At 38.2% G+C, this 18,281-nt stretch overlaps 2 protein-coding genes across 4 annotated transcripts in view; both read right to left on the bottom strand.

The window, feature by feature from the left end:
• Positions 1 to 18,281, bottom strand: part of LOC126284419 (serine/threonine-protein phosphatase 6 regulatory ankyrin repeat subunit C-like) — a 591,030-nt gene that overhangs the window by 480,006 nt on the left and 92,743 nt on the right. The window lies entirely within an intron of this gene.
• Positions 1 to 18,281, bottom strand: part of LOC126284427 (serine/threonine-protein phosphatase 6 regulatory ankyrin repeat subunit B-like) — a 254,964-nt gene that overhangs the window by 146,081 nt on the left and 90,602 nt on the right. For all 3 annotated transcript variants that reach the window (XM_049983349.1, XM_049983357.1, XM_049983365.1), the window contains 2 exons: positions 16,551 to 16,652; positions 16,390 to 16,473 (listed from right to left, as the gene is read on the bottom strand). In XM_049983349.1, coding sequence (XP_049839306.1) covers positions 16,390 to 16,473; positions 16,551 to 16,652 — 186 coding nt within the window. The remainder of the gene's footprint in view (positions 1 to 16,389; positions 16,474 to 16,550; positions 16,653 to 18,281) is intronic.

Here is an 18,281-nt window from a genome sequence, read left to right as displayed (position 1 = left end):
GATTTAAGTGGGTGAGTGTATGTTAGAAAGGGAGCCTACAGCACAAAAACAGGATGTGGAACAAAATGAGAAAGAAGTGTGGTAGTTTATGATGGATTGGTACAAGAGGATCAACATGGGGAGGATATGACAGGCAAGGAGTTGGAAGAAATGCCACCCCTACGTGAAGAGATTTGGTCGAAATTAGCTGCAATATTGAATATAAACCGCAAAATCTCCTCTCGGCACCTGGGCATCATGAAAGGAGTAGAATGTAGATTGAAAATAAAAGAACTTAAGTCTTTTAATATTAAACAATATTCAGTTCCTCAAGCTAAAAGGAAAGCAGTAGAAGAGGAAATACAGAGAATGGTGGAGCCTGGAGTTATTGAAACAACCAATAGTCAGTATAATAGTCTTCTATTTATGATAGACAAGAAGGACAGATAGGTGAGGATATTTTTGGATGCATGTACTGTGAACACTATCAATGAACCGGAACTAGCAAGTCAGAAACCACACGAAAATTGACACAAAAATTTTGATGGGCGAAAATACATAGTAGCATTGACCTGACTACTGATCTGGTGTAACAGCAAACATAGACAAATCAGAATTTGTTAAATCACAGATAAAGTTTGTTGGGCATATAATCTCAGAGGAAGGCATTTTACCAGATCCTAACAAGCTAGAAGCAATTAAGCATTTTCTGATTCCAAGCACTAAGAGACAACTGAGAGCATTTTTTGGAATCTATGAGTCCTGTCAAAAATCCCTTAAAGAACTTGTACTCCATGCACCAAATCTGAGGAAACGTACAAAGGCAAAGATGACATGGCACTCGAGTGATGAATATTAACCACAATTATACCATACAGATTTTTCAAAAGACTTATTTGGAAGTGGACAGCTCAGATAATGGATTAGGCAATCACTTATATCAAGTAGAAAAAGACTGGGATACCACAGTAGGAAAGCCCATAGCTTTTGGCAGCATACATCCGAATGTGTGAGAGAGGAGATACTTCATTACTAAATGATAAGCACTGGCTATTGTGAGGGGTTTCAAATGTTTATCATATTATTTGGCAGGAAGGCATCTGAAGGTTGTCACTGACCACAATGCAATGACATTCTTAACTACCAGTAAGTTGAGGCATGGTCATTTGATAATGTAGACTCTGGCACTTCAAGACTATGACATCGAGGTGATACATGAACCTGGTAAAACCATTATAATACCTGATGCACTATCAAGACTGCTGCTTGAAGCATAGAGAACTGCAGTGAACAAGCCATAAAGAGATGAAATATGAATAAATTTAATGAAAGGAGAACAACACGATGAATTCTTGGAGATATCCTTAAGAAATGAATATAGAGAACAGAATGAAGATGAAAAGCTGAAGATAATTAAAAATATATATCACAGCACTGGTGAAGGGAAGATTTGGACATACTATTACATCCATTAGGGGACACTATACAAAAGAAGTAGAGAAAATGACGGCAGCTGAAAGTTGAGTGTGTCAGAACACATAATAGATTCCTGGTACACCCATTATAGCGCTGTACATTATGGACCTATGAAATGCCTGATAAAATTGAAGTTAGAATGTGCTTTCAACAACATGGCAAGGCACATATACATGCTGCTGAGCACATGTAATACTTGCGAGAAAACAAAGACAACTACCATCTAAGATAAAGGTTACAGGTTACCTACACCCAGTTATACCAGAGTCCATCAAAGACACAGTGGTGATTCATCTGTTCAGACTGTTGCCTGCAGCTCAAGGAAACTACCCCCAAATTCTGGCTGCAGAGGAAATAGTGTCCATTACAGAAAGCTAGCATTTCTTTCTATAGGCTGGCCCACAACCCAGCTGAATGGGCAATAAAACAGTAGAATTGGTTATTTAGGATACATTGTCACTGAAAGCATGGTTTGTGGAAGGAGTATCTCGAGGAGTTTGAATATATCCAACACCACTTGCCCCATGATTCAATGGGATTCGTGCCAAGCAAGATCTTATTTAATCAGGAGCATGACAGTATTTTTTGTGAGTTAGTGGACTACCCTCCTGGAGGTAATGTAACCTGGGAAAGGAAGCTAGAGCTTGCAGAACTGACTATGTAGGAACCAATAACCTATCAGACACAAGACTTAGTGCTGGTAAGAGTACATACTACATCAATGAAATATTATCTGCATGAAGATAGAGGTAACCTGGATGATAGAAATAACCAAAGGAGTCAAAGCATAGGGAACAGGCTACTCTTTTGTTGGTATACTGACTGGCAATTGGCATGCTACCATCTGGGTGACACTTTTCTTGTTCCAGCTGAATGAGACTTTTCTCGCTTTTTCAAGTCTCACTCCTCTACCATCTTTCTTGTCTATAGCTTTAAGTGGTGTTTAGGTATTAATTTGTTGAATGATTTGCAAATCTTGGCAAGTACTAAGCAGAAATAGTAAAGTTTATTCATCAGGTCAATAAATGGATTAAATATTAGTTATTCAGACAAAATCTAGAATCTAGTAGGAGTTATTGTCTAAATTGTTGTGTCATCATAGCCGTTGTGGTTGTCCAGGCATTCCATTCAAAACCAACTAGTAATACCTATGGTATGTTTCAGTATGATAATAGGAGATAAATATGAAGTATCAAAGAAGTCATGTCTTACGTACTTGTCTAGAAGTTAAATTACAAAAACATTGTAGCTAAATAACAGCTTATGGTTATAGTCAAAAGGAGAATGTGTATAATGGCATATAACTGACAAGTTATGGTCTATGCAAATAATGTTGAGATAGAGAGAAGGGGTGTTATGAAGTTAAAGAGGTTTATAATATATAGCGAGTTGAAACTTCCAGGCAGATTAAAACTGTGTGCCCGACCAAGACTCGAACTCGGGACCTAGAGAGTTAATAGAGCAGTGTGGAGTTTTATTGTACTTATGGAGATTAATGAAGGTGATCAGCTGATGATGAAGGAATATGTATTTGAAGTAAAGGTGATATTGAGGTAAGATGTTGAGTTGAGGTAGATATGTATGTGGGGGAACCCAAAATAAAGTGGAATAACATTGCTGTGGCAGAGCCTGTGTAGTATGCATTTCTACTGCAAGGTGTGTGTGGTGCAACTCATTGACAGTTCAGTGTGGCTCGTATTGTCAACCTGGCTTGTACTGTTCATGAGTAGTGACTGATTTTGCTAGCACTGTTTTGTTCTTGTTTTGATTTTTACGATGGCAGATTTAAGTGAACAACATGCTGCTGTGAAATTTTGTTTTATAGCCAGCCAAAACGCTGCTGTTCTGTGTTTACAACCCAGAAACAAAGCAACAGTCAATCCAATGGATAACGTCATCATCACTCCATCCAAAAAAATTTTCGTTAAGTCAAATCAGACTTCAAAACAATTCTGATTTCCTTTTTTGATACCTAGTGCATAGTTCATTCATAGTTTGTTTCCCCAGGTTGGATCATAAAACAAACCTTTTATTTGGAAGTTTTAAGGAGATTGTGTAATAATGTTTGTCAAAAAAAGACCTGATTTGTGGTAGACAGAAGACTGGTTCTTCCACCATGACAATGTACTGCACACACAACCAACTCTATTAGAGAGTTTTTGGCTAAAAATGGCATGGTTCTGCTGCCCCACACACCTTACTTAAGTGACTTGGCTCTGTGTGACATTTTCTTATTTCCACACATGAAAAGGGCATGAAAGAACACCAATTTGACAACATTGAAGAAATAAAGGAAAAAATGAGGGAGGAGCTGTCAGCCGTTTCTAAAGATGACTACAAAAAATGTTTTGAACAGTGGAAGTACTGCGTGAGACAAATGTACTAGTTCTAATGTAGAGTATTTTGATGGAGTAAGGCCGTTTTGCAAACAATTTGAAAATATATAACTTTTAAAAAATGATTCCATGCTTTTTTCCCTTGTATATGTTCATGGAGGTTTATATAAGGTGTAAGATGTATGGAACAAGCAGCAGAGGTATGTTGATGATAACTAGAGAATAACTCATGAAGAGTACAGGAATGATGCTTAAATGACCCATTTAGCTGTCAAGGTTGACTGCAGTGGTAGAATGATGTGTTGTAAATTATGAGAATTGATATTTCAAATTTTGAATCTATATAACAACAGGTATTCATCATTCTATGTGTATTGTTAATAAAATATGTTCAAATTCAGTAAAAATAGTGTAGTGCAGAGTAATTCAGCCATCTCCTTTGAGAGTGGTTCTGAGATAACCACATCAGTGATTGACTTACATTTGAATAAGGAGTAGGGCTTTGCCAATTAGTTGCATTATTTATTGTATGTTGTTCAATATCTTTTGTATTACTAGTTTGTAGAGATAGAGAATAGTCAGTAACTAGACGTATTTCCTTCTCATTCATTCTGGTTCTGAACTGAGGCGATAGTAAAAAAGTTTTTGGATGGCTACAGCACTGCTGAGGAATGGCAAACCAAAGGGGTGAAGTGTATTCTTGAGGACTCTGGGTGTCAAGTACAGTTTGGATAAATCTTATTTCTTCAATCCCTCTTTTGAAAACCAGAAGTATGTCATTTACAGCCATGGGATAAACTCAACAAACAGTCATATTGTGGCTGCTGAGGCCTTCCCTCATCCTACTAATGTGAAGCTGCTCCTTGTATTTTTAGACAAAGTCATATATTACCACAAGCTCTTGTCACAGGCAGTTACAGTAGCACATCATCTAAACCAGTTGTCTCAGTATAATACAGATGGTTCAGAAAAGCCCATTGTTTTTGCCTTGAAGATGCTCAACACAGCACATAAAATAACTCACAAATCAACTAAAGGAACCCCTCACCATTATTTATGCAATCAAGATGTTTCATGTGTTTCTCTATGGTGTCAAGTTTTACCTGGTTATGGGCCAAAAACCATTAGTTTCCCTCTTTAGCCCTGTGGCACATCCACTTAATTACAGACCCATATCATTAATGTCATTATGCAGCAGGATTTTGGAACATGCACAGTCAATATGGGTTTAGAAAACATTGTTCTTATGAAACCCAACTAGCTCTTTATTCGCATGAAGTGTTGAGAGCTATTGACAAGGGACTGCCATATTTTAGGATTTCCAGAAGGATTTTGACACTGTACCACACAAGTGGATTGTAGCGAAATTGTGTGCTTATGAAATATCATCTCAATTATGTGACTGGATTTGTGATTCCCTGTCACAGAGGCCACTATTCATAGTAATTGACAGAAAGTCGCTGAGTAAAACAGAAGTGATTTCTGGCGTACCCCAAGGTAGTGTTATAGACGCTTTGCTGTCCCTTATCTATATAAGATTTGCGAGGCAATCTGAGCAGCCATATTAGGCTGTTTGCGGATGACGCTGCCATTTATCGACTAATAAAGTCATCAGAAGATCAAATCAAATTGCAAAATGATTTAGAAAAGATATCTGAATGGTGCAAAAATTGGCAGTTGACACAAAATAATGAAATAAGTGAGGTCATCCACATGAGTGCCAAAAGGAATTTGTTAAACTTTGGTTATAACACAAATCAGTCAAATCTAAAGACCATAAATTCAACTAGATACCTAGGAATTACAATTACAAACAACTGAACTTGGAAGCAACACATAGAAGATGTTGTGGGGAAGGCTAACTAAAGACTTCATTTTATTGGCACGGCACTTAAGAAAACGTAACATATCTACTGAGGAGACTGCCTACATTATGCTTGTCTGTCCTCTTTAAGAATACTGCTGTGTGGTGTGGAATCCTTACCAGATAGGACTGATGGAGTACATCAAAAAGTTCAAAGAAGGGCAGCACGTTTTGTATTATCGCGAAATATGGGAGAGAGTGTCACTGAAATCATACAGGGATTGGGATGGACATCATTAAAAGAAAGGCATTTTTTGTTTGCAAAGGAATCTTCTCACAAAATTCCAGTCGGCAACTTTCTCCTCTGAATGCGAAAACATTTTGTTGACACCAACGATCACCATTTAAAATAAGGGAAATCAGAGCTCCCATGAACCATGGACCTTGCCGTTGGTGGAGAGGTTTGCGTGCCTCAGCGATACAGATAGCCATACCGTAGGTTCAACCACAATGGAGGGGTATTTGTTGAGAGGCCAGACAAACATGTGGTTCCTGAAGAGGGGCAGCAGCCTTTGCAGTAGTTGCAGGGGGCAACAGTCTGGATGATTGACCGATCTGTCCTTGTAACATTAACCAAAACGGCCTTGCTGTGCTGGTACTGCGAACGGCTGAAAGCAAGGGGAAGCTACGGACGTAATTTTTCCCGAGGGCATGCAGCTTTACTGTATGATTAAATGATGATGGCATCCTCTTGGGTGAAATATTCCGGAGGTAAAATAGTCCCCCATTCGGATCTCCGGGCGGGGTCTACTCAAGAGGATGTCATTATCAGGAGAAAGAAAACTGGCGTTCTACGGATCGAACCGTGGAATGTCAGATCCCTTAATCGGGCAGGTAGGTCAGAAAATTTAAAAAGGGAAATGGATAGGTTAAAGATAGATATAATGGGAATTAGTGAAGTTTGGTGGCAGGAGGAACATGACTTCTGGTCAGGTGACTACAGGGTTATAAACAGAAAATCAAATAGGGGTAATGCAGGAGTAGGTTTAATAACGAATGAGAAAATAGGAATGCAGGTAAGCTACTACAAACAGCATAGTGAACACATTATTGTGGCCAAGATAGACACGAAGCCCATGCCTACTACAGTAGTACAAGTTTATATGCCAACTAGCTCTGCAGATGACGAAGAAATTGAAGAAATGTATGATGAGATGAAAGAAATTATTCAGGTAGTGAAGCGAGACGAAAATTTGATAGTCATGGGTGACTGAAATTCGTCAGTAGGAAAAGGGAGAGAAGGAAACGTAGTAGGCGAATATGGACTGGGGCAAAGAAATGAAAGAGGAAGCCGCCTGGTAGAATTTTGCACGGAGCACAACTTAATCATAGGTAACACTTGGTTCAAGAATCATAAAAGAAGGCTGTATACATGGAAGAGGCCTGAAGATACTGGCAGGTTTCAGATTGATTAATAATGGTAAGACAGAGATTTAGGAACCAGGTTTTAAATTGTAAGACATTTCCAGGGGCAGATGTAGACTCTGACCACAATTTATTGGTTATGAAATGTCGATTAACACTGAAGAAACTGCAAAAAGGTGGGAATTTAAGGAGATGGGACATGGATAAACTAAAAGAACCAGAGGTTGTACAGGGTTTCAGGGAGAGCATAAGGGAACAATTGACAGGAATAGGGGAAAGAAATACAGTAGAAGAAGAATGGGTAGCTTTGAGGGATGAAGTAGTGAAGGCAGCAGAGGATCAGGTACGTAAAAAGACGAGGGCTAGTAGAAATCCTTGGGTAACAGAAGAAATATTGAGTTTAATTGATGAAAGGAGAAAATATAAAAATGCAGTAAATGAAGCAGGCAAAAAGGGAATACAGACGTCTCAAAAATGAGATCGACAGGAAGTGCAAAATGGCTAAGCAGTCGAAACAAGGCCCCGGGATGGACAATATTCCATTATAACTACTGACGGCCTTGGGAGAGCCAGTCATGACAAAACTCTACCATCTGGTGAGCAAGATGTATGAGACAGAAATTCCCTCAGACTTCAAGAAGAATATAATAATTCCAATACCAGGGAAAGCAGGTGTTGACAGATGTCAAAATTACCGAACTATCAGTTTAATAAGTCACAGCTGCAAAATACTAACGCGAATTCCTTACAGACAAATGGAGAAACTGGTAGAAGCCGATCTCGGGGAAGATCAGTTTGGATTCCGTAGAAATGTTGGAACACGTGAGGCAATACTGACCCTACAACTTATCTTAGAAGCTACATTAAGGAAGGGCAAACCTACGTTTCTAGCATTTGTAGACTTAAGAGAAAGCTTTTGACAATGTTGACTGGAATACTCTCTTTCAAATTCTGAAGGTGGCAGGGGTAAAATACAGGGAGCGAAAGGCTATTTACAATTTGTACCAAAACCAGATGGCAGTTATGAGAGTCGAGGGACACGAAAGGGAAGCAGTGGTTGTGAAGGGAGTGAGACAGGGTTGTAGTCTCTCCCCGATGTTATTCAATCTGTATATTGAGCAAGCAGTAAAGGAAACAAAAGAAAAATTTGTAGTAGGTATTAAAATTCATGGAGAAGAAATAAAAACTTTGAGGTTCGCCGATGACATTGTAATTCTGTCAGAGACAGCAAAGGCCTTGGTGTTGTCCAAGATGGCCACGAGTGTGGAAGTCGCGAATTTTAACACGAGAAATAGTTATAGTTATGTAGTTAAGAAGAAAACCTGTGAAAATTGTAAAGCTGTAATTACAACCCTAAACGAACGAATTTCAAGCATACAATTCATAGTAAATAATATAAAAAGGGAAATAGCTGGACTGAAGAAAGAAATCGGCGAAGTACAAACAGTGAAAAATTCGTGTGAGGTGAAACAAGATACACATGATAAATCATCCGAGTGGATAGCAGTGTCGCAAAAAGTTCGATCTCAAATCACAAAAACTGTTAAAAGTGTTACTTTCTTAGACAAAAATAAATATGATGTCTTGAGTCATAACGAGTGTACAACTGATCGTGACGTTGTAAAAACCTGCAATTCGGACACCAACGGTAAACTTGGAAACAGTGGTAAGGGCAAAAACGTATCATTAAGGAAAAAGTGTGGTATTCTCTTGCTTGCCGACAGCCATGGCAGAAAGCTATCAAGCATGCTCCGAGAGAAAAATCGAGAAATGGCAGTGACTAGCATAGTGAAACCTGGAGCGGGAACACACCATGTCGTAGACACCAATCTTCAGATGAACACAATACAGGATAATGACTTTATAGTATGTATAGCGGATTGGAATGATGTAGCTAAAAATGAAGCTAATGCCTGCATTAAAACACTACAGAACTTTCTAGACGTGAATAAATCTAGGAACACAATAGTAGCCACTGTGCCTCACAGACACGACCTAATCTACAGATCGTGTGTTAATAAAGAAATGAGGAAAACTAACATCAAAATTAAGAAACTGTGTGCTGAATACGCAAAGTGTGATGTACCGGATGTAAGTAAACTACATCGAAACCTACACACCAATCACGGAATGCACCTTAATTACGACGGAAAAAGTGTTATGTGCGATCACATCAGTGAAATAATTAAAGAAAGACTATTACGAAATAGATCTGTCTATCAGCTTCCTGAAAGACTTACAGGCAAAAATGAGGAAAGCAAATTCGACAAGAATGAAGAAAGCAGGAAAGAGGAGACATCAGAAGATCCACAAAGGACTGCAGCAGTTACACCTGTAAGAGTTAATTTAAGATCAAGGCGGAATATACCCAAGAAGGAGGATTTTTTCTATCCCCCTCTGAGAAAAGAAAAAACTTAGCATCACCAAACAAGTTAAAGATAGCATCATCAAACAAGTTAAAGATACACCATAAAACTTGCAAAGGACTCTATCAGCAAATTGTAGTAAATAAGGTAAAGTCTGAACCTCCTCACCAATGTGTAAAAAAATTAAACAAAAAAATCTTGATCTAAAAGTATACATCCATAATGTACAAGGGCTCAAAACCAAACTTAATGAATTAGAAATTTTGTTATCAAGTGCAAGTGAACTGTCAGATACACAGATATTATGTATTAACGAACATTTCATGAGGTATTTTGAAATACAAAGTGTTGTGATACCAAATTTTAAACTCGTAGGTCACTTCTCAAGAACATCTTACAAAGGTGGAGGTAGTTGCATATTTGTAAAAGACAACATTACTTCTACACCTCTTGATATTTGCAATTCGTATAGTATTGAAAAAGATATAGAACTGTCAGGTATAGAGCTTACAGATCTAAATGTTTATATAATAGCACTTTACAGGTCACCCTCTGGTAACATAGGGACTTTCTACAAAAATCTAGCACCAGTAATAGAAAATCAAAGTAAAAGAAAATCATATAGTGTTCTAATATGTGGTGACAATAATATAGATTGTCTCTCAGAAAACTCTAGCCATCTAAGCATTAAAAATTTTATGAACAGCTACAACCTAGACCTAATGGTTAACACTCCAACCAGGATAACAAATCACAGTACCACTTGTCTGGATCAAGTAGCAAGCAATATAAATTGTACTGTATCCTCTGTCAAACTAGGATTTTCAGACCACAATGCATTAATTATGCAGGTCTGGTTGCAAAATAACAGTCACAAACACAATAAAATCACTGTACAGAGGAGAAACTTCAATAAAACACACATGCATACTTTCCTCTTTGATATACAAAATGAAAACTGGCAAAATGTATATGAGGCTCAAACAGTAGACAGCAAATATGAAGCATTCTTGGATATTTTCTGTTATTAATTTAATTGCCACTTTCCCTTACAAACAAAATGTATCAACAAAGATAGGAAACTCTCCAGCTGGATCACCCCAGGAATCATTAGATCATCACAAAGAAAAAGAGAACTTTTTTACATTAGCAAATCCAAACTAGGCACTAGTGAAGCATTTAAGTCATACTTTACTCTATATTAAAAGATATTAAGGAACGTAGTAAACGCAGCCAAAAAGCTACAGAACGATAAGTGCCTCAAATTGTCATCAAATAAGAGCAAAAGCATGTGGCAACTTATTAATATGAATACTAATAGAGGAAAACAACTACAAAGTGATATTAGCTTAAAAATAAATGGAAAATTAGTCTCCAGTGGGAAAGAAACAGCAGAGGAATTCAATAACTACTTTACAGAAACAGTAGAAAACCTGGCTAACCATCTTAAAAATAGCTGTCCTTTACAACTAGAACCAAACTTATGCTCTGAGACTCTATTTTTAAGACCTACATCTGAAACTGAAATAGAAAAAACACTTCACAACAAAATTTAAAAAAATCATCTGCTGGACAAGATCAAATTCCATGCTTCCTCCTTCACAATTGCAGTAACTTTATCAGTAAACCCCTAGCCCATATAATAAACTTCTCATTCCTGAATGGTGCATTTCCTGGTATGCTCAAAATTGCAAAAATTATACCTGTCCACAAAAAAGGAAGCAGAGAGGATCCCAGTAATTATCGACCCATTGCACTGCTCTCAACTTTTAGTAAAGTATTTGAATATATAATGACCACAAGAATCATGTCCTTTCTTGACAAAGAAAATATCCTGTCACCTGCTCAGTTCGGCTTCCAAAGTAAGAAAGCTACAACTGATGCAATACAAGAATTTCTAGATCATGCACTGGAGCTTGAGGACAAAAAACTCCGAGCCATAGGTGTCTTCCTAGATCTAACAAAGGCCTTTGACATGGTTAATCATAGTATACTTTTGCAAAAAATGCATTCCTATGGAATAAGAGGAAATGCCTATGACTGGTTTAAAAGCTATCTGGAAGATTGACAGCAGTATGTCGAATTAAATGAAACTAAGCTCTCAGGTACAGCTAGCACTGTACATTCCTCCATGCATACCATAAAGCAAGGCGTTCCCCAAGGCTCCGTCCTGGGCCCCTTGCTGTTCTTACTTTACATAAATGACCTTCCTCACAGCCTACCAAACACAAAAACCCTTTTGTTTGCTGATAACACCTCTATACTCATATCTGCACCCAAACAAATTCTCCAAACTCATATAGATAGGACCACAGATCAAATAAGTCGATGGCTTCATAGTAACAGGCTGCTGATAAATGCAAAAAAGACAATTGGAATAACCTTCCACACAGCCCAAAACAGAAATCCATTACTACCAACTATATCACTGGAAAAAATAATGTTAAACTTGAAAATGAAATATAATTTTTGGGGGTCACTATTACTGAAACGCTCACATGGAAAAGGCACATTGATGTTACCAGCACAAAACTTAGTAAAGTATGCTTCATGATTAGATCAATAAGGAATGTCACTAACACAAGTACCCTAACCACAATGTACCATGCACTCTTTCACTCTGTACTTAGCTACGGAATAATCTTCTGGGGCCAAAATTCTGAATCAATTAAGATATTCAAACTGCGGGAGAAGATAGTCAGAACAATTATGTTCAAAAAACAAAGAGACACTTGTAAACCATTATTTAAGAAACTAAATATTTTGCCCCTCCCATGCCAATACATACTAGAATTATTATTCTTTACCAAAAAAAGTATCAACAAAATTAGCAAAAATATGGATTACCACGATTATGACACAAGATCAAAAACCTCTCTAAGAATACTTACCCACTGAACAAAACTGTACAGTGATGGTGTCAAGTGTATGGGAATAAAATTATATAATCATCTTCCAACTTTTATACAGGAAATCCAAGAAATAAATAAATTCAAACAGACAGTGAAGTCTCTTTTAATAAAAGATTGCTTTTATACCATCCAGGAATATTTGGAATCAAAATTGTCTTAGTGCATGATAATCTATCAAAGCTGAATGTTGTTAAGTTAATTTTGTCACATCATGTAACAATTCTCTGTAAAGCTGTAACTTTAAGTAAAATAATTTTGTAGGTAATGTAAAAAAATCATTCTTCTGTGTTCCTGTTTACTGTTTTAGACTCCTGTAAACTGTATATTTGTATTGACTTATCCCATATCAGTTGTACAAGCCATTGTACTGATTTGATCTACAGGACAAATAATAAATAAATAAATAAATAAATAAATAAATAAATAAATAAACAAGAGCAGCTGAATGGAATGGACATTGTCTTGAAAGGAGGATATAAGATGAACATCAACAAAAGCAAAACGAGGATAATGGAATGTAGTCGAATTAAGTCGGGTGATGCTGAGGGAATTAGATTAGGAAATGAGACACTTAAAGTAGTAAAGGGGTTTTGCTATTTGGGGAGCAAAATAAGTGATGATGGTCGAAGTAGAGAGGATATAAAATGTAGACTGGCAATGGCAAGGAAAGCATTTCTGAAGAAGAGAAATCTGTTAACATCGAGTATAGATTTAAGTGTCAGGAAGACATTTCTGAAAGTATTTGTATGGAGTGTAGCCATGTATGGAAGTGAAACATGGACGATAAATAGTTTGGACAAGAAGAGAATAGAAGCTTTCGAAATGTGGTGTTACAGAAGAATGCTGAAGATTAGATGGGTAGATCACATAACTAATGAGGAAGTATTAAATAGGATTGGGAAGAAGAGAAGTTTGTGGCACAACTTGACCAGAAGAAGGGATCGGTTGGTAGGACATGTTCTGAGGCATCAAGGGATCACCAATTTAGTATCAGAGGGCAGTGTGGAGGGTAAAAATCGTAGAGGGAGACCAAGAGATGACTACACTAAGTAGATTCAGAAGTATGTAGGTTGCAGTAGGTACTGGGAGATGAAGAAGCTTGCACAGGATAGAGTACCATGGAGAGCTGCATCAAACCAGTCTCAGGACTGAAGACCACCACAACAACAACAACAACAACAACAAATAGATATAGGTGTTCATTCTTTCTGCATGCTATACAACATTGGAATAATAGAGAATTGTGAAGGTGTTTTGATGAACTGTCTGCCAGGCACTTAAATGTGATTTGCAGAGTACCCATGCAGATGTAGATGTAGATGTACCAGAGCAGATAGCAAACAGATTTCACTGGTCGTCTCTGACCCTAAGTCATTATCGGAACAAGATCCACTTTTGCCGATGGCTCAACAATCAAATGCTGATGCCCTTTTGTGCCTTTCTATCATTCCCAACCTCAACTTCAACCAAGATGAAGATCTTTGTTTTTTTCTCAGCACTAAAGCTCAATGGATGGTGGATGGATTTCCTATTATTGGTTCCTTCATCATCCATGTGGTGAGCTTGGATCCTGTACTTCATCAGGTGCAGCAGTATTTTCAGCATGGGTAGCTGAAACAGCGACTAACTTGTGCATTGGATCCCATTCATAATTATTTTGTGGTGCACCATAGATGCTCTCTCATTGATGATGTTACCTTGTTGACTACAGAACATCACGTACTGCATGTGGTCATGCTGGCACCCCTCAGACGGGGCATTCTTTGCCTCCTTCACCAAGGTAACTGGCCTGCTAACAGCAATTGTGGAACCGAACATTTAACAGTTGCTTCATCAGATCACCACACCACCCTCAGCAATGTTCTTTCCTTGGCCAGAACCTTGACAACCTCAATTTTTTGGGCCCATTTCTGATGCTTACTGATTGGCACTCATACATGCATACTCTGATTTTCCATACATCATAAACTGCCACTCAATGACAACAGGACAGCAGAATTGATGGCGTGGCCCTAACACAGATCTTCTCCATCAAAGGCCTTCCATATATGCTGGTGACAGACACTAGCTCACAATCTATCTCACAGACATTTCATGATTTTTGAGTACAACATGGTATACATGACATCAGAGTGCCCCCTGTTCCACCATCCATCAAACAGAGAATCAGAACAACTCATCTGCACTTTCAAGACACAGGTGAAGAAGTACACAGGGGCTGCCCCTGCTGAAAATGCACTCACCTATTTCCTCAGTTCTTATAGGTTCATATCTTTGGGTGAGAAGAGCCAGCTGAAATGCTGCATGAATTCCAACTGCATATGATCCTTCAACCTCCTTCTTCCTGTCACATGCCCTCTCTTGGTGCCTATGTCACTGTGATACATGCCAGGGCCCATCTCTGAATTCACACTAATAGTTGCTACTAGTCCTGGATTCCGGCAGTCAACCACGGCCAGCTGGTCCGAGAATCTTCATGCTGCAGATGGAAAACAGGCTCATGACCCACGACTGAAACCAATTCTGCACATAAGTGGGGGACTGGCCACCACCACCACTGCACATGCCTCCCAAGCCCTTCTCCCTCCTGGAGTGCATGTCTTCTCACTTGCTGCCATCCTTGAAGTCTCTTCTAACATCTTTTCTAGTCCTGTGAGAAAGCATCTAGTGGTGCCAGATGGCAAACAGGCACTATACCAACTGACTCCTTCCCCCCAAGGCCCTGGATACCCCCGTTGACTCCATTCTTGGGTTAGTGCCCCTTACGGCTGGTGTCTCAATTGTGGGTGTCGCCATGCAACATAGCAATTCACCACCTGGGTCATTCCCAGCCCTACTCTCTGTTATTGGCTGACAGGGGAATTCTGGCTTCTCTGCAGGCACCCATCGACAGTGCCCCTGAAGACATATACATCATTTTCCTGGGTGCTGCATACCATCCCACATTGTGGGAGGACACCAGATGTACACTGCCTCACTGTTGCACTCCCAAGGAGACAGAACTGTGCTAACCCTATGTTACCACATCTATCACAGCAGTGCCATGCAGGCCATGGATGTAACAAAACGTTGGCACCACTCATCTTGTTACAATTCAACTAGCCCATGTTGGCACCTGGTGGCATGGGTATGGCAGCTAATAAGTGGCACAATCAAACGGTGGCCAGAGCATCACAATGAGGTCAGTACATACAGCTCACGGATAGTGCCGCATCATGAATTGGACTACCAACTCACCTATTTTAATCCCAGAGTCGAGGGCTCTCTTCCTCATTCTGTTATGATTCATTCATGTGCTCAGTTAACTCTGCTCTCAGAATACTTATTGCTTGTTGGGACTTGGCCTAGCTATGTACACATACTTTTTTTTCTCATTACAGTGATTTAGTAATTCTAAATTTTCCTGTAACATCATATTTCAAAAGCTTGTATTACCTTGTCCTGAACGTTTTACTGTCCACATTTCACTTCCATAAAAACCTTCACTCCACACACAAACCTTCAGAAAAGACTTCTTAACATTTAAATTCTTGTTGGATATCAACACATTCCTCTTTCACAAAAATACTTTTCTTGCTATTGCCAGTTTTTACTTCATCCACCATCAGTTATTGTACTACCCAAATAGCAAAACTCAACTATGCCTTTTAGTTTCCCTCTTCCTATTTTAATTGCCTTAGTTTTGCCTGACTTAATTCCATTAGCCTTGTTTTACTTTTGATGATGTTCATCTTACACTCTTTTTTCATGATGCTATCTATTCCATTCAACTATCCATTCTGTTTAATTGTTGTTAGAAATCCTTTGCCATACCTGACAGAATTACAAGTCACTGGTGAACATTAAAGCTTTTATTTCTTTTCCATGAGCTTCTTATGGTATTCACTTTAATTGACAGAGGCACTGTGCTCATTCGTAGTACTGAATATGAGATTAAATTAAGCTCATCAATAAGAAATTTACTGTCACACTGCAAAGATTGCTAGCAGCTGGAATGGACAAGAAATTGGCTGACACTGTTGTACCATTTTCCAATGGTAACCAATTGTCAGTTACAAAATGTCTAATAATGTGTGCCAAAAATGTGTTACCTTCAAAGAATGAAGAGCCTTAAAAAGAGGGGAGTGGCCTGACAGCTCATCATGCACTACACCACCTGCTGCAGTGTAGCATCCCTGCAAAAAAAGAAAGAAATGTTACATGCCACTGATGTCAGTGAACTGGTTTCATATTGTATAAAATTTGAACTTACCAAACATCTTACAGTGTGGCCTTTCTCTGTTGATGGTGGATACCTCCAACAAACTTTTCTGCCATTCACATCTGCTCCTTCAGCAATTACTTTGTTAGTTAACTGTAAAATACAAGAAACTCAAGCTTCAAACTCAAGATTCAAATAAATGCTGAATCTGAATCAAATATTGAATTTGCTAAAACAGTTTTAACAATTAAAAAAAGTGTAACAGCATACATATTTTACCATATTACTGGATATAATATCATTATAGATTGTAATGTATTGGACAGATAAAAATCTACACACCAAGTGGCATATAAAAAGTATTACATCCACAAGCAATCAGAGCCAATGGCTCCTCCTCCTGGGTTGTCCCCTTCAACCCTTCTGCCAGAAGAAGGAACCACTGGCTCCAATAGCTTGCATACTTAACAATTCAAGTTTTTTGTCCTGCTGCTGCTTGGTGGGTAGGTTTTTTATCTTTCCAGTGATATTACATTTTCAAAAATTGATTTTTTCATTACAGATTATGTAACACAAGATGGTTGTCTAGAAGGTAAGGCTAACAGAGCCATAATTAGCTGATTTTTACGGCATTATACATTTTCTTTCATTAATACAGAAATGGATATGAAAGTAAAGCTGTATCCAGGTGTTAAGATGCTGACCTCATGTTCAGATTGAGTGGGATTCCTGTTCCCAGCAAACCACAGGATTTTAACTTTTAAACTACTTCAAGCAAATGTAAAGATTGATCCTCCACTCAGACTATGGCCATTTCCTTCTGAAATTAAGCCAGTACTTCATACCCAATTAATTAACTATCAAACAATGAAAAATCCAACATGGAACATAACAATATTATGGAAAAGATAGTTGCTTCTCATCATATAGCGGAGATGTTGAGTCACAGATAGGCACCACAAACTAACTGTCAATCAGATGTTATGCTCTATTCTTCCTCCCTTCTTTTTCTGCAGGAATTACAGGGAAATACACATAACATATTTTCTAACAAAATGCCATCTGCTTTGTATAAAGTTAAACACAGCAATAACACATCATAGAAACCTCAGGAAGATCAAATTAAATTCAGAGTGATATTTCCATGTGAAATTTAAAGACCATGGGAAGAAGAGAGATAATCACTCACACTTCTGTAGTTAGTTTCCCTACTAGCATAACTTCATGTACAAGCACACTAACTGATAACATATTTAGACCAGACCATATAGGTGATACAATTACCAGACAAGTCCTGAATGGTCTCTCTGATCATGATGTACAAAGACACAGCAATGCAAATACCTATGCGAATTAAAGTGGCCCTTACTGGAAAGTAGCTGGGATAGTTAATGATGAAACTATCCAGTCTTTTAAATCTTGTCTCTGAGACTCACGCTGGAGATCTGTGTGCAATTTAGATAAAGACAATTCCATGTACAGTCTTTTCACAAATGGAGTGTCAAGGATATTTGAAAGTAACTTTCCAAAAATTATATATAAGACCCAAACCAAAAAACTCACCAAAAGGCCCTAGATAGCCACTGGTATTAATATTTCATAGGAAAAGAAGTGAACACCGTACATCACCTCTAAAAATTAAGGCACTCCAATCCACTTAAATCATTTTTAAAAAATCACTAGTCTAACAAAATCAGAACTGTATGGGAAGTGACAAGTGCAAATTGCCCCAGAAGGACCCAAAACATTGTTCTGAACAATGAAAGTAGCCAAGTATAAAAT

Source organism: Schistocerca gregaria, chromosome 1 (assembly GCF_023897955.1).
Source record: "Schistocerca gregaria isolate iqSchGreg1 chromosome 1, iqSchGreg1.2, whole genome shotgun sequence".
Classification (NCBI taxonomy): domain Eukaryota; kingdom Metazoa; phylum Arthropoda; class Insecta; order Orthoptera; family Acrididae; genus Schistocerca; species Schistocerca gregaria.
This window is presented reverse-complemented; position numbering and strand designations above follow the sequence as displayed.